At 37.2% G+C, this 22,908-nt stretch overlaps 1 protein-coding gene across 2 annotated transcripts in view; it reads left to right on the plus strand.

The window, feature by feature from the left end:
* Positions 1-22,908, plus strand: part of FBXW7 (F-box and WD repeat domain containing 7) — a 150,734-nt gene that overhangs the window by 67,937 nt on the left and 59,889 nt on the right. The window contains exon 1 of one of the 2 annotated variants that reach the window (XM_035552936.1): positions 3,999-4,321. The exons of the other annotated variant lie outside the window; for it this stretch is intronic. Within the exon in view, the coding sequence (XP_035408829.1) occupies positions 4,175-4,321 (147 nt within the window). The 5' untranslated portion in view covers positions 3,999-4,174. Of the gene's footprint in view, positions 1-3,998; positions 4,322-22,908 lie in introns of those variants that run through there. 2 annotated transcript variants of the gene reach the window in all.

Here is a 22,908-nt window from a genome sequence, read left to right on the forward strand (position 1 = left end):
TAGGTCTTGAATTGTTGCATCACCACATTAAAATGTCATAAGTTCGTTTAGTCTTTCAGCAGGATTAGTATCCAAAACAATTGTGAGCTCTAGGAGAAGATTCTGTGAAGTTTGTGAGCAAGCCGCTTTTTGTTGCTGTGATAAATTATTACAGCTATGTCTCAAAGCCTCCCGCAGTCAAGTATTCTGAACAAGCAAGGGAGTTTCATAACATTTTATTTCTGGTAAACAGTTCCTAAAAACCTCTGCTAAAAGTTCACGTTTAATTGCTACAGAAGATATAGAAGTTACAGGTGCTTACTGCATGCTTTCACTTTACAGAGATGTCCCCTCGCTGGACCCTCAGAAAAGAAAGAAAAGTCTTCTGCCTTATTAAGCTTATAGTTAACTGTCCACAACAATCTGAAACTGATATTTTCAAACACAAGTTTTCAGACACTTTTTTTTTTTTCAGACATCTAAATAAAGTGATCTGTTTTCTAACATGACAATGGGTAGGCACTTAAAAAGAGCATCATTGGAAATCAGTCCCAATTTGCTCAGAAATAGGATGCTAGAAAAATGTATTATGAAGCAGTAAGGCTCAAATTTCTGTAGTTTCACATTTGTCAAGTTTATACATTTTCTCTGTATAATATTTAAAGAAAAAGCTTTTAAAGATGAAAGCAACAGAACTATTCTTTAAACTTTACAGTTAGAGCTTAAATGAGAAGTATATGTGTAATGAATACAAAAATATATATAATATATGCAATATATTCCTGACACTTCCAAGATAGCGAATCCTATCCATTTTTGTCTTCCTCTTATTGCTTAAATTAGACTGTGTTGTATTTTCAGGCTAAGGACTGTCACTGATTAAATGTTTATAGCTGTCCAGCATAGCTCGGGGCCCTTGAACATTACTGTAAGACAATTAATACCTACAGTCAGTAATGTGTCATGCATTTAAGACTGAAAAGGAATGATGATGCATGGAAACAAAAATGGGCCAACAATATCTGGTCTGCATTTTGATGATGCCAAAAAAAAAAGGGGTAAGTAGAGAGGGCAGAGACAAAAACTGAAGCTGTTCCTTTTGGTATGGTAAAGTGTGAAATTTAGTGTAGTCATGTATGACAGAAAAGTAATCCTTATTCTGCTTTGGCTTTATCCACTTAGTAAGTAGGCAACTCTGTAAGTGAACATGATTCTTTTTTTTCAGCCAGAAGTGTGTCCCTGTGGATTCACTTTAGAATATCAGCTTATGAATGTTTGGAAGTTACCGAGGAAAAGCTGACATACGTTGGCACTCTTATCTCAAACCACACAGAAAAGTAAGGTCTGATAATTGGAGCTCTGTCTGGAGAGGTGCGAGAATAATCTGCGACGGGAGCTTTGCACCACGAGTGGGGCTGGGAGAATGCCTGGCTTTATTCTCGCCTGCTCCCCGACTGCATGCAGAACTGTAAATGGACCAAGTCGTGTCCCTGTTCTCCACATTGGTTACGAGCTCATGTAAAAGGAGGAGTAAGACTGTCTGTAAACTGGTATGCTACTAGGCTCTGATACCAACTGATAGCGGCTGGTATTAAAATAGAACGATCTGCCACGCTGTCTGATCTTCCTCTCAGCAATTGCGCAATGAGACAATCTCTTAAAACAGTTTTTCAGCAGTTTCTCATAGCACACATGCATGGATTTCTGTATGCAATTAAATGAAATATGGCATATTCCTTAAGCTAGAATCTGAGGCTTGCTTTGTATGTTTGACAAATACTGTGTCTGAATCTTGTCATGTTACATACCCACTATTTAAATATTAAATTACCAAAACGTATTTCTATTAATGTAAACTTCCCACTTTGCTGGAACAATTGAGACAGCAACTGGTACCTCAGAAATGGAAAACTTTGATTTATTGCTTTGTTTTGAAAGATTTCAATAGAGAAGTGTGAGTTGGTTGTTTTTCCTCTGTTCGGTCTTTCAAGGTGGAAATAAAAGGCGATATTTGCCCCCCTCTTTGGAGTACTTCAGTGAGACTTCCTTGTCTGAGTGAAACTGAAATCCTAAGACACCTTTCCGAAGTCTTCTAGCCAAGTTAAAGCCTAATATTTGTTGTATAAAATACCAAGTCCTTCAGAATGAAGCTGTAAAGTATGATCTGATGATACTGCTGTTAAGTATAAGCTTAACAGCTTATAAACTGCTTTTTGGTGTTTATAGGATGAAGTGTAAAGAAGGAAATATAGGGGGTCTTTCAGAAGAAAATATACATCTAGAGCTTGCTTTGGAATGGTATTTGAATGGAATAGTAGCAAAGAAAAATAGGTGCATGAAAACACTGTGCCATCCAGCATTCTATCCCAGCATTTCCACACGCAGTATCTGTAAAGAAATTTAAAGTTCTTTTGTCCAAGAGGCATTTTCTTATAAGTAAATGGTTACTGTAACGTATATATACCGAGTGAAACATTTTGGATTTTTGTATTTTTCTGTAAAAAGCATTCAACAAGTAAATGTGTAGTCAGGGAGGCCTTTTATATGCGAGTGAAACATGATGACAGGTTGGCTTTTTTGAAGGGGAAACAAAGAGCTAAGTGGAGATGCTAATACAGGCATATTTTAATGCTGTCTTTTGTCAAGTTACAGTGTTGTGCTTCAAGCATTAAAGCGTTACTACACTCCCTATTTTGCCCTTACATAATTATACAGTTAATTATCTTTGCCGGGTTGTGCATAAAGGGACACGCAAGATTTCTTAATGGTCATTTATTCACTCTGTTTTGGGCTATACTGGCTCAGTTCGTACAAGGGCTTTGATGGCTTTCTGCATCTTTTATCAGTAATTTCATAAGACATTTTCACCGGCTTTTGTCTCTTTCTACTTAGTTTTGCTCAAAAAGGTTTTCAAAATTTGAATACATTTTTAAGAACCGTGTTTAAGTATAGGGGTTGAATAGGGTTGTGGGAACTTAACAGCATTGTATGGAAGCTAATTTGATCCAAAAATGATTTAAAATTGAAGTAAACTAATTGCAGATAATCTGAGTAATAAGACATGGCTGTTTATGCTTGCTTTGGTGGAATAACAACTTATTCCAGAAAATGGCACTCAGCTGGGGTTGTTGCTGAGAGCAGCCTCTCTCCATCTCCTTCAGGGGGCAGCCTTCCTGCAGGAAGGGGGGCGAAGGAGAACTAGCTGGGAAACTCAAGGTGACTTCCCACACTCCTCATGAAGAAAGGACTGTGCCCTTCTCCTTTCCATCAGTGTGATGGAAGGGGCCTGCATGCAAACCCGCCAGAAAAGGGAAGTACACTTCAATGCCACCGGTCCCTAGAGCCAAAGTCCCCACAGCAGCAGGGAGGAGGGGGGGGTGCAGACTGGGCTGCCTGTACGTCAGTAAGGAGGGCTAGGAAGAAAACTGTAGTCTTACTTCTGATTTCAAAAACAAGCAAAAAAAAAAAAAACACATTTCAAGCCAATATCTTCACTTTGGCGGAATTCCAATTTTTTCCTATTTTTCTTTGGTTTCATTTTTAAACTTCCAGACTTAGCAATACATTGTGATTGTGGAGATGGTAGGTGAGAAACAGCAAAGCCTGGGTAACTTTTTTTGAGTTACTAGCTGTCAAATTTTTATGGAAAGCCTCCAGAAGAAGCCTGCCTGGAGAGCGGTGTGGCTGATCCTGGGGTAACACCATTACGGTCTGAAGGCTGGAGTCTCCTTAGATCCTTGCTCTGAAAGGACATCGCCAGCTCATAAAATAAACCAATTTAAAATAAAGTTAAAATTCTTCCTTTAAAATACATGCATTAACGTTTGTGGCACTGAAAGCTCCGGGCAGTTATATGATTTTCTCCTTGGTTTTTAATCTCCGGATCCTTTTTCACAGAAGGGTTCTCCTGACATGGCAGGGGAGGTCCACCAGCTGTGTGACTGGCAGGAGCAGTCTGCCTGCCCCTCCGTTGTGCAATTCCTGTCTATACTAGGATAGCTCGCACTTCACTGAGCAGCAGACAGGTCAGGACACTTGGCAGGAGAAGGTTGAGAGACAAAGGCAGAAGGCTGTGGGGAGCTGGATCGCCAGTTTGAAACCCGTTTTTGAAAGAAAACATGCAACTTTAGAAGCAAAGTTTTTTTTAGCAATGTTCATGCATTATTAGTAGACTTGACAGAGTAAGAACAGTAAAATGTCCAAACCTGGGAAAACTGCCATAAACCATGGCTTGGTTCCTGTTGATCTTAAAAGTGCCAAAGAGCCTCTACCACACCAAACTGTGATGAAGATATTTAGCATCAGCATCATTGCCCAGGGCTTGCCCTTCTGCCGTAGGCGGGTAAGTGTAAAATTCTCTAAAACCTGAATTTTAATCACTTTGCTTGTGGTTTAGTGCTTTGTCATGGTGCATTCGTCCCATGAGGAAATAGTTATCTGTACAGCGTATTGTCTCAGGGTGCCACAGAAGAGCCCTTGGGTCACTTATTTCAATATTTTTTCTGCTTCATTTTAATTAAAATCCACGTGTTGTTTGTCTTAGATATTACTCATTTACAGGGCCACGTCAGAGATTATTTTATAGGTGCAAACCACATAGATGAAAAAAAATCCTGTATAAAAAAAAGTGCATTCTTAAATTTGTACTTCACCCTTATTTGCTGTTTTAGGTGCTGTAGGATTTTAATTCCAAGCAATCACTGAATGCAGTTCTGAATTGTACTGTGGCGCAGTTGGATACTAAAGTAGAGAATTCAGAGATCTTAAACTCATTTAATATTTAAATGTTTTTAGTAATAATTCTTAAAATATGGTTTTAATACTGTAGTAACTCAGTAGTGGAGATAAAATTTTTTGCTGTTACAGAAAATAAAAATAGCATGTTACTATGTGAAGGTTGCGATATAGTTTATATATAGACAATCCCAGCCTGACAGACTATCACGGGTCTTATGCTACAGCTTCAGGAACTATATGAATAATGTGGCTCTTAAAACACAAAATATGAGGGGGAGAAAAAAGTCTTTTAAATTTTGTTCTCTCCAGTACCTAATATAAAATTTCTTTAAAAAGCTGCAAATCAACTTATATCATGCTTCTGTTACGTGATTTACATATTGCTGAGCTCATACTTTCTAAAGTCAAATTAATTTTTTGTCTTTATTACTTTTTGGAACTTTTTTCGATAGAACTATAAATAAATTTATTCTTCATAATGAATTTTCCCCACACTACTAAGTTTTCTGTTGCTACTGAGTAAATATTAATTCCATTTATTGATGCCAAGTTTTAAAATCTGGTTCAGCTCTTGCAAATGTGCTGACTTCCCTTGAATATCTAAATACCCCTTTTTAGTGAATTTATGTAGTTAAATCATAGATGACATTTAAATTTGACAAGATTGCCCTTGAAAGGTTGATTTCTCCTTACTGTGTTGCTTTGAGTATCTGAGAACATTTCTTGTATGTAAAAGATATATGGTATGTATTGAAGGCTAGCAATGTAATGTCAACCTGCAGCAGTGCAAATACTAGAACATGTATGTACAGTGCTATGTTATATGGTTGCATTTCACAAAAATAACGTTTTTCTGAAATTCAATACTACTTGTGTGTTCACTGGATGGCGAATAGGAACATTTCATAAGGTTGGAAGTGATAAAGTAATCATCTCTTAATAGACGTTTTCAAATTTTTGACGTGCTTTGAGAATGGTTTGCCTGAAAGTAAGCATTTGGAATACATTTTGATAGTTCTAGTTCCTTTGTCTTTGATAAAGCATAGTATGCAACGTAGAGGAGAAAATTTTTCCATGAGTTTAGTAGATGTTCCACACAAGTCTTATTTTAAAGAAGCATTGGGAATATTAGAAAGTTATGCCGTTGGCACGGAAATGCTAATCTTTCGTATTTTCTTCAGTGAGCAGTGTGGCTACACGTTAGCTCATTGCAAATATGAAAAGACCATTTAAAAAGCAGTTCTCTGAAGAAATTCCATTGTTCCAAAATGATCACGGTCTCTCAGTTGTCCTGTCCTAAATCATGTTCGAGCAGTCAGTTTCATGAGTTGGATGTTTTAGGTCTACAAGAGTCCTATAAGAAGTTGTTCAGCATCTACTTTTATCTTTAGGACTAAGCTGGAAATTAATAAATGCTGCAAGCATGTATTTTACCTTCAATTTAAGTTTTACTTGTCTTCTGAAACTACTAGTTCTCAGTCTGATGGCAGCTAGTAGTGGAAAAGATGAGAGGCTCCACCATTACTCTCGTGCCTTGCAACGTATTCAAAGCCTGCGTAGAGCTCTCAGCGATCACCATATTGGGTTCCTTCCATGTTAGCATGCGTTGGCTGCATAAAAGGTCTGCGTTTTCGTTTCTACGTATCCAAAAATAAAACCCACTTTGGTATCAACAGATGAGAGGATCAATACTTTTGTTACACAAGTATATCATTTAATTAACTGTAGCAAGAACCAAAAAAGTATTTTCATGTGAAATTGAAGACTGTGTCAGAACTCCTCTGGATTGCAACTCTTCTCTTTAACTTGTACTCTTCATTTAGGAAGTAGTGCATTGAATTATTCAGCATTGAATGTTCAGACCTCAAGTTGATATACTTTAAAACATTAGCTAGGGTTTGCTTCTAAGTTACTGAGTGGGCAATGTGTCAATACCTATACTGACTGTTCTCTGGTAAGTGTATGACTGGGCTGTTAAAACACTGACAGGGCTTAAAGATTATCGACCTTCTCCTTGTTTGAACTCATTTCTTCTCCTTCTTCATCGTGCGTTAAACCGAGCAAAACATCTTTAAAATGTGTACTGTGATCCCTGGAAATAAAACTGCTTCCGTTATGGGAGCTGACAACCCATAGCTTTTGCATCCTCTGCATTAGTTATATTGGGCTTCTATCAAGAAGGGTACTATAAATGGTCACAGGACTTAACAGTTTGCCCCTATGCATTTTGTCAGTTTGCTCATGTAGTTAAAACACTTGTCTGCAATACCCCTAATCGGAATCCAGTTAAAAATAGTATTACTTAGCATTCTTTGTGTAGCTCTTGAGAATAGCTTTGTGCATAGCTCCAGAAGCACTGTACTCGCATGATAAACGCATGCATGCCTTCAAAATGTTGCTGAAAGCATTGATGCTGGATCGTCAAACATAAACACAGCTATGGTCCTCTTTAGCTGTTAACGTATCTTTCATAGGCACTGAAGTGGACTTTGCTGTGTATTGTGAAGGAGCAATGAAGTCCTTTAACTAGTACACACTTCAGATATCATATGTCACTTAGCTTTAACTGCAGCTGATCACTGAACATACTTAGGAGACAGTCATGCATGACACGTATGTTCAAAAGCAAGTGCTCTATTTTCTCTAATAACAATAAATGCTTTCAGTTTGTTACGAATTGGTCTGTAAATTAACTGTATGATTTTTCCCCATAGGCTGCTCTTAAACCACAAACGATGGAAGTATTTCTCCTTTCAAGCTGTTCTAATTCTTATCTGTTTCAGAAGCTGTACTTTAAAAACAGATTGCTTCTCTCTTTAATTTCCACATTTCCTCCTGAAAATTCCAGTACTTGTTACTTTTAGAAGTTGCTATATAACAATTTCACCATATTGAATACACATTTTTGAGAAGCAGTAATAAGCCAAAGAATTTGTGAAAATGCCTTGTGCACTTGCAGCATTCCTCTATTTCAAGCGGCTTAAAGTAGAGCTGAATTGTTGCAAAGGAGTTTCAGTGTGCACCCTGCGGTATTCTAAACTGGAAAAGCTGAGGTAATAAATGTATCCATTTCCAATGCCCCTGCTCTCAGAAACAGCAGAGATTCGTTTATACTGTACCATTTCATGAGAATAGTTTCTCTCTGTATGTTTCACCCTTAAAACGTAGCTGACAAAATTTAGGCAATTCATCAACTCAGTTCATTAGTGAAATGCTTCCCTTTGTCAGACATGCTTGTGTATGGGGTGAACGAAGGATAAAGCATTTGAAGATTGATTTAAATGCCAGCTTGTAGATATTTTTATATGTAAGAGCATCTACTGGTTTTATGCATGGCACACTGTACAGGTCTACTTGTTACTGCAGTAGAGCACTTGGAGTGAGATGCCAGATCCTTTTCCTACCTCTGCTTGATTAGTATGCATGTAGTTGTTTCAAACGCTGATGTGTCTTATGTGTAAACATCTTCACTCATTTGGACTTGGTGATTTATCCCTTCATTTCTATAGTAAAACAACCAAAATCACCCTTTCTGTTGTTAGTCAAATCAATGTAACTGCTTGTGCTGGCAGTTCAGCCACGTAGTCCTTCAGTGTTTCAGGAAAATCTAATCCTGACATTTTCTGCAACAAATTGTATTTCTTGCTGGAGTAAAGCATGTTATTTCATAGATCACAGCAAGAAATTACTTAATGAACCAAAAACTATCTAGTCTTCTCTGAAGTGCTATGTCCTCCCATCTTAACTAGGGAAAGTACTTCTCTGCATTTCAGCTGGCTTCGGATCAGGTCCTGAATAAAATGAAAAACAGCTGAACTATTTTTCTCTTTAAGCCCAAGTGAACAAAGTGTTCCCTCCCTGTAATTCCTTACCATTTGTTAGGAAGAGACCATCGGAAGAGCATAAAGAAGAAATGCGTATGTGTATGCTACTGGACAAATAAGAGCATTCCCACATGCCTGTGTCTTCTACAGGAGACTCCTTGCTTCTGGGCTTTGTGGCAGGTAACCAGCATTGTGGCTGCTGGTGGTAAAAAGTTTCTTCAAGTGGCTGTCAGAAGTTATTCTCCCAAAGCTGATTTAGCCTTTACTTCACTTTCCATGTTTGTGTCAGAATTTGTCACCCTGATGGAAGCACGAATCATGGACTGATCAGCTGATATCTATGAGAAGTTAGTTCTTGTCACATAAGCTTGTTTCTCATAAGGGAGTATGTCCATTGCTCTGTAGGTAAAATATTCCCAGTAAAGACATCCATACAGAGCTTTTATTTTTCATTCTGTTAAAAAATGTAGTTGATATTGTTTTAGTGGAAAGAAGGGAATGCTGAAAAGTTAGAGAAATGAGCAAACCTAAGTCTTGTTGAACACCGACTACAGGGAAACTTATTTTAGAATATAAATAATCTTGAATAATGAACTGCTTCCTTTTTAAAAAAAAAAAAAAATAGTAGTAGTAAATGCAGTATCTTCACTCTGAATCTTCTTTTCCTATGCCTTTCATCCCTTTTCACAAGGGGAATTAAAGTACTTCCTGAGTGAGGCGCTAGCGCTGAGGAGAAGCAATCTGTTGCTTATTTGCTCAACGTGGAGCAGTGGCAGGCTGAAGTTGTCTTCTTCCCCCCCTCTTTTTTTTGTTCTTTCTGCAATTATCTTCTTCATTGGGCTTGCTGAACAGTTGACTCAGTTCTGTACTTTAGAGGGAACAAAGCAGGAATCACAGAAGTGGAAAAACATTAGGCAGGTCCTCAATTACCTGGCTAACTCAAGGTAGCCATGGTTAATTTGGGGTGGTTCAGCCAGTCCCCAGGGACTCCCAGGCTGTGCTTACGGGAGGTGCGCTAAGCCACCCCACGGTCCACCTTTTTTCTTTTTTAGCTACGGATGCAGCCAGCTGGTAGCCAGTGTTTATGGCTCTGTCAGAACTACATGCAAGCAGAAGCATGCTCCTGTCTACCTCTGCAGGGTGTTACAGAAGCTCTGGGCTTAAGATAGCCAATTGTAGGAGCGAGCATTTAGTTTGCTGTTCAAACAGCTGTTCCTCCTGTCTCATGGGGGGAAAAAAGTAAACTGCTAGCTAAAATGTGCACATCTAGTCTAACCTGCTGTACTGGGTCAAAAATACCTGGGCAATCTCTGAAAACTTGCCTGTCTTTATTTTTTTAATCTTCACTGCAACACTCCCAGAGACTGTTTTTTCAGAATATTCAGTGATCCTCTGTCACCATACTGTCTCTGAGAAATGCTTTTATATTTAAATTGTACTACTTATTTTTGGCCAAGATAAAAGCAACAGTAAGAAACTCATTTGTATTTAACATGAAGTAAAACGTGTTTTTTTGTGGGCTTGATGCATTTAAAACTTCCATTTCTCATGCAATGAACAATGTTACTTAGACTGATGTGCAGGTGCGTATGCTAAAAGCATGTTAGGAAGATGCTGAAGTCAGTCACTTAAATTCAGGAGGTGTCAGAGTGAGGGTTGACTGGGCAATTTTACTCCTTTGTGCCCAGTTGTTTAGATGTCTTTAGAAAGCTTTATTGTTATTAATGCTGAGCTATTGAAACATGCTGGATTGCCTTTGTGAAAGCCCTTTACCTTCTTAAAGTCGGTTTGTTTTATCGTCTCAAACTATGGAGGCTATCACAGCCAGCAGAAGAAAAGAGGGAATGGGCGACAGCAGCGATGCCATAAGCTGACCCAGTTGCATCTTCGCTGATTGATCATGCCTGAGGGAAACTTATGAAATGTATAATTAAATACTTCATTTATTGCTTTGAAACCTAATCACCTTAACCACGAATCTCCGTTTTCTTTTTTTGCACTCCCTTATATTTCAAAGTAAACACTTCTTGTCCTCCTACAGCAAGTGAAGCCATTTAATTTCCTGAACATATCTATTTCAGGTATGGGAAAGGGTCGTTATGCAGAAACAGAAAGAAGGCAAATTAATTTTACCCAGCCTTCTTTGTTCTGATATTTCCCAGGTGTTGAGTGGAAGTGGAACCGAACTGGAATGACACCCAGGCGAGTCACAGGCAGGGCTGTAGCATTAGCATCTCCCTCGCAGGTCTCTGCCACTTAGCACACCAATTGATAGTCACTTCTTATGTGATAGACCGTCACTGTCAGGGAACAATGGTTTTGCCAGTTTTAATAGTTCCACTCATCAGACCGAGGATCCTACCCCCTTCATAGTTTCCTTGCTCAGCTTGTGTTTTTTTCAAAACTGCTTCAGACCCTGGTTTGCTCTATCTCAATTGTTGTTCTCACCGTTTTAGACCTAATTCTGCTTTTTCCCCCACAGCTTCTCATTGATAGCTGTCCTCTGTTAAAAGCAGGCCCTTTTTTCCTCTTGAACTCTCTCTCTCCCTCTGCACTCCTGGTACTCTTATTTGTCTTTGTTTTATGTTAAGATTGTTGAGCCTATACTTCTGCATAGGGATAATGCTGAAAAGGGGCAATAGCAGCATCTTTCAAGATTGAACTCAAGTATTTTTTAAGGTTACTCAGTTGCTTGAAAAAGCAGTAAAGCAGCATTGCAGCTGATGCAACTTTTTCCTTTGTGTACTTTTAGTCAAAGAAGTCTGTACTTTTGATCTACTGTGTTCTTGAAAATATTTTCTGAGTAACTGGTTGGATTACAAGGCTTCTTGGTAAGAGGATTGAGGTGCCTGTAGAACACGTGTGGTTTGATCACACTTTAGAAAAACTTCTAGTTACCTGTCAAGTGGATGTGATTTTGGTAGTAGAACATGCAGTCTATGAGATAGGGTAATAAATCTTAAAACTTCAGATGGTAATTGCAAACCATGTACTACATTTTTAATGTGGATTTGTGGAATGGAAGTGCTGGCTGTGTATGTCATAAGAAAATTTGATTCTGTGCAAGATGATGCACAAAATCTGTTTTTTAATAACATTGCTACTACTGTAACATTTCAAATTAATAGGCAAATCATTGTAAAATTCTTTTGTTTTTCATTTTTTTTTTGTAGATCATGTTCTAGGATATTCCAAAACCACCAAAAATCTGTAGGCTCTAAAATGATTGATAAAGGGAGGGGAGAAGAAGACTCATTTAAAATGCATAAACAATGCTGAAAGTCTAAATGTATTCTTCTGTGTATTATCTTGCCTTATAAACTGACTTTAGCAATACTTTCTTGACCCAACTGATTTTATACTTACTATGAACAGAACAAATACTTGGTAAATGCTTATGTATTAAAGTTCTTTGTGAGATAAGTAAATATTATCATTTTTTTCAGGGAATGGTGTAACAATATGGCAAAGACAGCAAGTGTTTTGTGTTGTAATTTGTAATCCATGCTGCTTTCTCTCCTGCATTTCAGATCATTTATTAAGCTTGTATAAGCTGCATTGCTTTTCATATACAAGATATAGAATTTTATTTGAAAGTTGAAAAATAGGAGGCAACTTGTATGTAGAAGACTCAGGTAGGTAAAAGACTTATTTTAGGAATCCGGTGTGTAAATATACGCAAATATGTGACCAGATATTTCAATCTGTGGAATTTCTAAAATTACATTTGACTCCAGTTTCGGTAGTCAGCATATATTTCAGCCTATAATGTAGTTAGTATGTAATAAAGGGAACCGATCACAACATGCTGCTCTTATGAGGAAAGATCTCACAAGGCACTGTATGATTTAGAAGCCCCAATCTCTCTCTCTCTCTCTGCATATGCAATCATGGGCTTGAAAAAGATACATTTATTTACAGATTTTACTATTGGTATTAATCATTAAAGCTGTATGCAAACTTGCCTCTGCACAGAATGCTTACTGCTTGTAGAGATGAAAGGCAGAAGACAAAGTAAAAATAGAGGTGTGTTAGCTGCTAGAAAGGGAAAATTGTTTCTAGGATCACTGGCCAGTAGTATGTCGGTGATACTATGCCATTCTTTTTCTAAAGATACTCTCCCAGTGGAATTTTACTTTCTAGATGGAAAAAGAAAAGTAGAGCAGGTGCTGCAAAGGTATTTCTGGTATGTTTTTAGTCCCATTCTTTCTACTTATTCTGTGCTTAGGTAGGCTTACTACTATACTTAAACAGTTAAGATTTTCTTGCTCTAAATGAATCTGCATGATACGGTGTTCTGTAAGTACAAATGGCAGTCTCTTCCAAAGCTTGTTGCTATTAATAAACCCTAACACAAGATTACTTCTCATGATAACCACAGCAGCTGGCAAGAATGTTTGCAATTTTAACATATTTGCAGCACCACTACATTCCGTCTTGCATTTCTCCTATGGTTCGTTGTCAGTGAAATTTCAGACCGGATTCCTACCATGAATTTTTTCATGGCCTCAGTGTCTCTCCCCTTTTCTGCCTTGCCACCTTCAAATCCCATCTAGATACTACGCTATCAAACAAGTCTGCTACTGTCTAGTGCCTGTTCTGTCCACATAGCTTTTCTAAAGCATCTCTCTTTACTGTCCTGCCTTTTTACGCCCACAGTATTCCTCTCCTTTGTCTCTCTGCGTATGCTGCATACTGTTCTGGTAAAACCCTTCCTGCCCACGCACCTCCTTTAATGAAACAAGGAATTATCTGTAGCTGGCTAGTCTAATATTTCTTAATTAAGCCAGATAAACCATCAGGTTGAAGAAATATAAAAATACGGCTGCTGTAGCAGCCAGTAATTAATTTTAAAGCACAAGCATTTAGGCTTAAATGTAATAATTTAAGTATTAAAATACTACATGTAAAGCAATTTTCACTCCTTACCCTTGCTTTGTTATCACCAGGCAGATAGTAAACTCTCACAGTTGGTAACAATTTCTTTTCCTTGAATAGCGTTCAGAATAGATGCTTGTGCACCTTTCTTTTTTCAGGAGGAATGTGTTTTAAAGAATAATAATCTTCTGTTTGTTTCATGTGATAGACATCTGTGTGCCCCTCTCTTGCAGTTTCCTCTCACATTGACACTAGGAATAAGAAAGATTATCTAACAGATGCTGCACATGGCCAAAAAATAATTATACAAATTAGAGAAAGTGGGGCTACATCATCCCTTTAGCCTATGGCAGGGTCTATTGTGTCAGTGCTATTGCTGGCTGAGATTTATCTAATGGTATAAAATTGCTTCTGGTAGAAATTGTTAGTTTTCTCATCATGTTTAAAATATCATTATGTGTTGAGGTCACTTTGCACTATAAAAATTTGACATTAATCGCAATTAATGCGGGGGCTGAAACTAACTAGATTTATTAAGGACATATGTCCATAGCAGTACTTCTTTGCTTTAGAAAGAAAATGGATTATAGTAATAGCAGCTTTTTTGGTTGGTGCCTAGCTCATATGGAATATGTGGATTAAAATTGCAGAAGTAGATTAGTTTTATGGTTGGTTTGTTGATGTTTTTAAGAAACAGCCTCCCCAGCCCCATGTGTTAGAGAAAGCTTTTTATAATTTTATTGGCATTGTTCCATTTAAAAAGTCAGAGAAATTACTGTAAATTTCTTTTAACTTCTTCTCTGTTCCCATTTTCTTGTTGTATAAAGAGCTGGTCATCGTGGGGGGCAAACTTCAGTGAGCTGTAGCCATTACCTCCCCAAAGCAGAGGAGGCAGCTTGAACAGCCTTACTCCAAGCTGTGCTAGTGATTGTGGATCTCCTGTTGGTAACTAAAGTCAGCTTTCCAAATGGTCTGAATATCGTGCCGCCTTACTGAGTGAAATCTGTTCGGAGCATTGGATTGATGTAGATCGCTTTCTGGACCTGGCGCCTCCTCAATGTATTACGTCTGCTCAACCTGTCTCCCTTGGTTTGTTCTGCGCATTCCCATGAGGGGCTGCATCCAGATGTCTTCTCGTTTTAGTGCCCGATATAAAATGAATGCAGCTGTCTTGCAGGCGCAGCACTAAGCCCCGCGCCGGTCTTGAGATTTCTGGGAAGGCATCCAAACTTCTGAGAGGGTCAAGAGGAAATAGTTTCCTGTTCTGAAGTGCTGGCCCATTTTAATTTGGGGGCACAAGTGAATGTCTTAGATGTCCAGAAATACTGCATATTTGTCTGTTTATGGCCATGTTTAGCAGGTCCAGCCTTACTTCTGTCGAGTTAGGTAGAGCTTACATCAGAAGTGACTCTTCTTTCTGTTTTGTGGTGAAAGTAAGTGCTAGAAGATATCTAAGACATCCTCAGGGAACTAATTCGTTCCTGTAAACATGACTGGGGAGAGGCAGGTGTGGAAATCTGCTTTTTGCCCCCCCCCCCCCCCCCCCCCCCCCCCCCCCGCCAGCACACATGCCATGATTTCTCTCTTTACCTCTTCCTGACACAGAGGGAAACATGCTGTAAAAATTCAAACTGGTCACTGAAGTGCAGGAGTATAAAAAAACGTAACTCGCACCTCTCCGTTAATTTGGAGTGCCTTTATGACTTTGGGGACCTAATTTATAGAAACAGGTAGCATTGGCAGCTTCTGGCAGTGGACATGTAGAACGGACGAGTTCATAATTGCTGGAAATTTTCAGCATATTCTTTGGGCTTCAGCAGACAATTTACGTCCCCTGAGGTTATTCAGACATAGTTACCCAGTCATAATAGGTACTGCAAGCCTAATAAAACTAATCTTTCAAGAGACATCTGTGTTTATTTGCTCTTAGCGTTGTCTTCTGTGTATATATGTTGATATAAAAATTGAGATGTTATTTAATAATTGGCCCTCAGGCATTGTGTTTTCTTGGTGATTTTAAGATTTGTAATTCAGATTTGCACTACTTAAGCGTGAACAGTATTTCTGAACAAAAAAAAAATCTTTAAATTGAACTGTCTTCTCTGTGAAGAGAGAACTCTAATCTTCATGATATAAACACCAGAATGCGTAATCTTTTTTTTTTACCTATTTTAACAAGTGACTGTCTATACATAGTGTATGATATTTTTATTTGTACACTTATGTATATGGAAGAAGGTAAATATAGTCCTTTTCCCAAAGGTATTATGTTGACACAGGTCAAACCTCAGTGGGGTGAAATGTACAACAACTATTGAGAAATATAGTAAGAAGTGTGCTAAATAGTTTAAAATGTAACTTAAACTCTTTTCCACTGTTTCTCTACACTTAATTTCAGCTTGTCTGTATCTTTGAGCCTTCAGAACCACAAAGCTAGGACACCTATTTGTGCATTTTCATGCAAGAAATGCCTTGCCGCGAGGCGACGTACGACACCAACTTTGTTCTTGATCAGTTTTTCTCAGGTTCCTCTAATGTGGCATAAATTCAAAGCTTTGATCTCTTTACTAGTTTTAACTTTCCAGAGTTTTAAAAAATATTTTGTGTTTTGATGGTATATGGACATATGGTGAATGAGTATTCTGTGGAGAACTCAGACTAAACAGGTGAGAACCTGAAGTGTTGCCTTTTTTTAGCTTACGAGGAGACTACTTTGGGGGGAGGAGAGAAAGGAAGTGGTGGAGAAAGGGAATTAAATTCAAACATTAGGACTTGGAAGAGGCTGTATTGCTTTATAGATGTTTCCAAGTTCATTTTCTAAAACAAATGCTGAAACTAAGGGGGAAAAATCACTTCTGCAAAATAACTAGCAAAATGAAAGCAAAAGTACAAATCACATTTTTTTCTATATGTTGCCCCACTGTATTGTAGGTACCTTAGGAGTATACTGTTGAACTATTTTTTTCCAGTCGTCAAATTATCTCGGCATTACCAACAGGCTTTTTTATTTTCTCTCAAAGAACAAAAAAAAAAGAATCAGTATGCATTCCATGGAGAGGACATACAAATGTATGTTGTCTTTGAAGAATAAGAGTGTCAGATATTGGATGTGGCATTCCAAAGCATGTAATGACACGGATCACAAAGCTGTTGCCCTATTAAAAGCCTAATATATGCAACTATCTTTGTATTTCTAAAAGAATGTCAGTTGCTACTTATAAATATGCTAAAAACCTTTCTGAACTTCTGAATTCCTTTGACAGTGCTTGTGAACTTCATGGTCTATTTTTAAAATACAATATATAATTTTCATTCAGTAGCATGCAATATTAAAGCTAGTAGGTAATTGCTTCCTTTCTTCCATTCGGAACTGGGGAGTCATAGCATCTTGTTATCTAATACTACTTAATAATAATGCTCAGCATACATACACAGATATAGATGCATTTTTTTTTCAGAGCTGTTCTTCCAGTGTGAGTTTAAGATTTCCTTCTAGCTCCTTGCCAATAAGTTGCAGCATTGTTGCTTTGTAAGAGTCTGCCCTTGGTAATTTGTGTCTATTATAGACATCAAAAACTGTATCAAACACAGAGGCTTTATTGGGACTGTGTTAAGTGCAACTTGGTGACTAGTTTTCATAAATGGACAAATCAGTAAATTTAGTAATATTATCCTAGGAGAGCAAACCTGAAGTTTTCTCCCTTTTCATTTTTCTTTCCCCTTATATTATCTTTCTCTAGCTTCAAATAAGTCATAACTTTTCAGTATATATGAAATCTTAGTTTTCAATAGGAAAAAGTATTAAATAGGAGAAACTCAGGATACGTCTTTTAATGTATTATATAAATGTGTTTTCTCTGGTCCTTCCCTTCCTGACCCTAAAAATAACAGAAGCATGAATTTCCCCAGCTTACCTTCAGCACACAGTTTCTGTTCTTTCTCTGACAAGAGGGAAGACGAGCCAAGGTCTAGTTTTACGTAGTAGTTTTATAAACAAATCTGGAAACAAAAATAATCATACCTTATTTCTTTCCTTGTCTTGTTCCTTTCACCTCATGGATGTCTGCTGTCATATTCTCCAAGCCTGTAAACAACTGCTGCTACTAATTTCCTTCTTTTCTTGTTTGATTTGGAAAAGCAGAAGTTGTTTCTTTACTGTAAAAATAAATGGAAAATAATAATAATAAAAAGCTAGCATTGAATGCTGTCCATGGTTCAAGTTGCAACAACTTTAAGTTGAAGGTCTATGGAGTACTAAAGAAAAAATGTTTCAGGAGCTGGACACTTAGAATATTCTGGCTAGTCCGTGTTCGAGAAGGCATCTAGCACAAAGTCAAATACAACTCCGTCTTTTTCTAATTCCTTTAGGAACAGCACAATCCCCTTGAGACCTTCTTTACCAGTGAGCCTTTAGGAATGCATTTGTTCTTGTCGAAGTGAAATTCAGTTGTTTCTCCAGTGTGGCTATCTCATTAATAAATGGTTTCAAACTGAGGTTTTCAAATCTGAGGATTTCAAAATCCTTAGATTTTGCTGTCCTAAGTACAATTGTATATATTTATTAGATACATTTTTTATATATAAATGGAACTGGAGATAACTGAAATTAACCTATGTTGCATGATTATATATGTATCTTTAGTTGGAATGAGGAAAGAAATTGCGTAGGATGTAGGGAATTTTTTTTTGAAATGTAATTTTGCTTTTGAGAGTGCTCTTGTCTCTTGAGTCCAGATAGTATTAATTGGATCAAGATTTGGGGAAAGACAGCATTTCCATGCAGACATAATGAAAGGTATAGGCAGGAGGTTGAAATACTGATGCATAGAAGTTTTCTGAAAGAAGAATTTGAGGGCACTACTTTGTAAAACAAAGTTCATTAGGTGTTGAAAAATCACCGCTACATTTAAAGTGCAAAATTTGTTTTTCTTCATTTACGAAAGAGAATGTTTGAGCTCTGATTTACAGTCATGTTTATTTTCATAAAAAATACAAAAATCTGTAAAGGTGTTTCTCACCTAAAACCAAAATAAGAAGTTGACAGGAGCATTTGGTAGACTGCTCTAAATGAAGGTTTTGAGAGATTCAGCACATCGACGTGCAGCTTGATCTTTGTGTAGTATTTAGCTGTGATTCGTTCCTTTACAATAGTTGCTTGAAGGGAAATAGCATTTCTACTACTCCATTGCATTCAGAGGACATTTAGTGACATTACAGTAACGCAGGGTTGGGAGCAGTAGGCACTGCCACACCAATCCCAGGCTTGTGTCATAGATACAGCGTTGCTTTGTTGGCTGCAAATGAAATGAGATACGGGAGGTGAGACTGACAAAAGACAGAGCAGAAAAATGAGTGGCTATAGACCAAGCAGCCAGAGCTATATTGCTGGAAGTGTGGCTCTTTCTTTGTAGGTATGTCAGCAAAAAAAATTTTTTTTCTGGTCGTAGAAGGTATTTATGTAGTACTCCCTGGTTAGCCATCCCAGTTGACAAGAACTTTACTTCATCTTAAAAAGTGGTACTGTAGAGTCGGCAGTGAAGTCTCTCAAACAAGGGTATATTCTTGAGAGAATACATCATGACTTGTTTGAGAATTCATTTATTTCATAAAAAGAAGGCCTGACACCGTGCGTTGGACATCGGACCGATGTACTCATTCCTATTTTAATGTTGTTTGATGTCTTGCTTGCTGGGTCAAAGCTGGATTGGTTGCAGTTACGGAGAGCTTACCTCTAGGTGCCACCAGTATGATAGAAATACAACCCCCTGCTCTTAACCAAAAGCCTTTCAATTAACCTGACTCAAGTTCTGAGTAGCAACCTCTTAGAGAAGAAACCTCTGAAGAAGACGTGGTCATTCTTCTGAGTGCAAGCTTCCCTTCCCTTCCAGGAGTTGGACTCATGGTCCTTGTGGGTCCCTTCCAACTTGGGATAGTCTGTGAAAGCTCCAAATGCTTCTTGTAAGGGAAAGATCCCTAACAGGATGGTGATTGACACTTTTATGTAATCAATAAATCTATATGACTAGGCAGAGGAGAAAACAAAATACATGATGGCCCAGAAATTGTCACTGAAATAGCTATTTTTCAAGGTTTGTTAAAAACAACTATCTTGTCTTTTAAGTCTTTATTTCTACCTACATGTAGTCAGAAGAGAGAGCTTGAATTTATTTTTTTCTATTGTTAGTAGAGAATCCTTTGGATATTATCTTTATGGCTATGGAAAATGGATTTTTACTATACCTATCATGCCATTATTTATGATCTTTTTTGCTTAGAAACTATCTTGCAACACTTGGTTAGTAAGGGGATACCTTACCCTGATCGTGGTGAAGAAGCTGCGCAAGAAGTTGTAAGCTAGATTCTTAAATACATGGTGTATGTGTAAACACACAGTATTGCAATTACAGGAATGTAGTAAAATCTGAGTCGATGGCCCGACACAAATACTAAAAACAATGCGAGCTCACACTTATGTGTCCTTTTTATACCATTATATTGAAGAATGCAAATTGCGCTAGTAGTTTGACATCTCTAAGTGCATGAATTTCCAAAATACATCACTCTGAGAGCTGTTTCCTACTCTTTTTCGTAAGTGTTGATAATCCAAACTTGATTTTTTCCTCTTCCTCCTTGAAAACGTTGTGCTTGTATGCAGGTGACTTGAATAGTCTAATAGACATGGTATTAGTCTGTGATGAAAATTAAATTATCACCAGACTCTGCTAAGCTTAGATGGATTGTTGGCCTGACCCAGGGAGACATTTGTGATGTTCCTGCAAACCATAGCATATCTAAAATGTCCCATGGATTTAATAAAGTGCACACAGAAGGAAGAGCTCTGGTGTACCATTTATTTAAACAGCTACCATGTGAGTGTAATGGACAGAATAGATTTAGGGTATTTTGTATGCAAAAGAGATTTTCTAAGGCACATTTTCTACTTAAGGCTATGCTTATCTTAAATACCATATGAACGTTTGTAGAACATGACATGTTTTAAGCATAAATTTTAAAAATTGCAAATTTTGCCATTCTAGTTTTTTTTTTAAATATTTGCTTCTGTGCAATATAATGGTTTGCTTTATGGTCTCAATGTATAGGCATTTTGTTTTCATAATGGAAAATATAACGTCGTCTCCCAGTGATGTTACATAAGCCCCCTGGCATCTCTTTTATGCCGGTTTATCATTAATGGAGCTAAGAGGCACAGCAAGTCTTTGTCCTAGCTAGGCAGGGATTTCATAATATTGGGGAAATCCCCAAGTTGCTGTAGTAATCTTTTCTGCAGAGACCATTTTTCTAATATTGAAATCTTAATTGAAAAGAGTTAGAAATTAATTTTTGCAATTTGTTTCTGTATTTCATGGATTTTCTGCAGAAAAGCAATCCCTGAATTAAAGGACATGAAAATGTTAGGTAGCTTTTCCGAACAACTTGTATACCAATATATATAATGATTCTATAGTATATACTGTTATGTACTATTAGCATGAATGAAGAAAAATAGGAAAAGACTTGTATCAGGTCTGGATAGAAATTGTTAACTGCAACATAATGGTACTACATGCAACCAGACAATATTATTTTTTAAAAAGTTTAAGAATTTTTTTTATTGAATACATTGACTTATATCATGCTTTCCTCCTTTTTTTTTCGAATGCTAACCTTTTTCAAGTGCAAGCGGGGCACAGCTAGTGAAATACAAAACAGCTGATTATGCTTTTGTCTTGCTTACATGCCTGTAGAATATTCAGAGAAGTAATACCTTCTATTATTCTGTTGTTATTCTTCAGAAAAATCATCACAAAATATTGTCTTATATGTAGTTTAAGAACAGTACGAAGATTGGGTTGGCAGTCCTTGTGATTTCTCAAGATTAGTATTCAGTTTGCAACTGAATAGCTCTGCTGCATCAAAGAGGTAGAAAACTATGGATTCACTCACACCAGCATATAATGCATTTCTTGCTTTTGTACTTGTATTTGGTTTAAGTTCTTACTTTTGAAAAGTCTGTGGGATTAAATCAGCAAGAAGGTTACCCAAAACTAAGATAGTAATCAAAATTTTCTAGTTTTCACAGAAAACATCTTAATATCATCCTACCAAGACATTCAGAAATGATCTGTGACTCTACGTGTGTATCTTGACTACAAGACACAAACATGTACTGATTTTTTTTTTTATACTGCTCTCAAAGTGTTGTCTTCATGAGAAGGTTAAGCCAATGAAGCAGCAAACATAGGAGAAGAAACTATAAGAATACTGGTTGGAAAGCATTTTGCCTGACTTGATTTAAGTCTTGCTTAATGCTATTATATATGGTATGAAGAAGCGTAGAAAGCGGGAATTTAGGACTGTCGTATGTCTAAACTTCTGTGGTAATATACCCTGGACTAGTACATCCTGAGGTTACGGAAAATGATCCTTATAGATTGACTATGCAGTCATGCTCTGGAAAGTCATCTACATCCAGATAGAGTGGACTTGTCTGCCTGGTTTGTGTGCTGATGCTAGTCTGGCAAATTTTGCCTTACAGAAATATGGGACACCTTTTTATTTTTTTTATCCAATCTGAAGTTTCTGGCTGAAGTTCAACTTAATGTTACCTGAAGCAAAAGCCATACACCAATGAGAAACACAAGTTTTAACATGAAACTGCACACAAAGTATCAATTGAATTTTAAATCAGAAGAAACAGGATGCTTGGGGAAAAATTGTGTTATTTTAAAAGTTAAGGGAATAAACAAGTGTGAAATAGCTTTTCATAAACAGACACTCCTAAACGAATTCCCATGCCATTAAGTGTTTATGATAATGGCGGTTTTATTGTACCATTCTTAACTTAAAACTTTGTCGTGGCTAAGGATATCCATTTTAGTATGTACTTTTTTCTTTCAGAGAAAAAGTTATATTTAACTGAATTGTTTGCGTTATTGTAATCCACTGCGTAATCAAGGTAGTTTTTTTTTTTTTTTTTTAAGAGAATGGACTAAACATGAACTTCAAAGTATGGAAGTCCTTTAAAATATAATATTCACTGTAGTGATACTCTAATTCTCTTCTTTTACCTGTATGTTTTATTTGGGGAGGGGGTCTGTTAAATACAAAAATAAGAATAAGAATAGAGTTTCACATGGTTACCTTGGTTCACTTTCAGTAAGTTCTTTTGCGTCTTGCAGCTTGTGGTGGTGTTCCTGTAGTGGACATGTAGGGGCAGTGTGGTGCTGTCTATAAATCTTTCTGTATTCTCATCTATTCAACCTGTTCTTGAAGATCACAAGCTGAAATATTACTTTATCTGTTGTGTACTTGCTTTCCTTTTAAGGGAAATATGTTAATTCTTTCAAGTTAAAGAAATATCCCAGAAATGTCAATACAGTTGAGATCATTCTTGTTTATAATGAGTCACTGTTTTCTCCTGAATATTGTTTATATTCATGAATGTAGATAATCAGTATTTTTTCAGGACTGTTGGTGTTTAAAGGTTTCC

This window comes from Cygnus atratus, chromosome 4 (assembly GCF_013377495.2).
Source record: "Cygnus atratus isolate AKBS03 ecotype Queensland, Australia chromosome 4, CAtr_DNAZoo_HiC_assembly, whole genome shotgun sequence".
Lineage (NCBI taxonomy): Eukaryota > Metazoa > Chordata > Aves > Anseriformes > Anatidae > Cygnus > Cygnus atratus.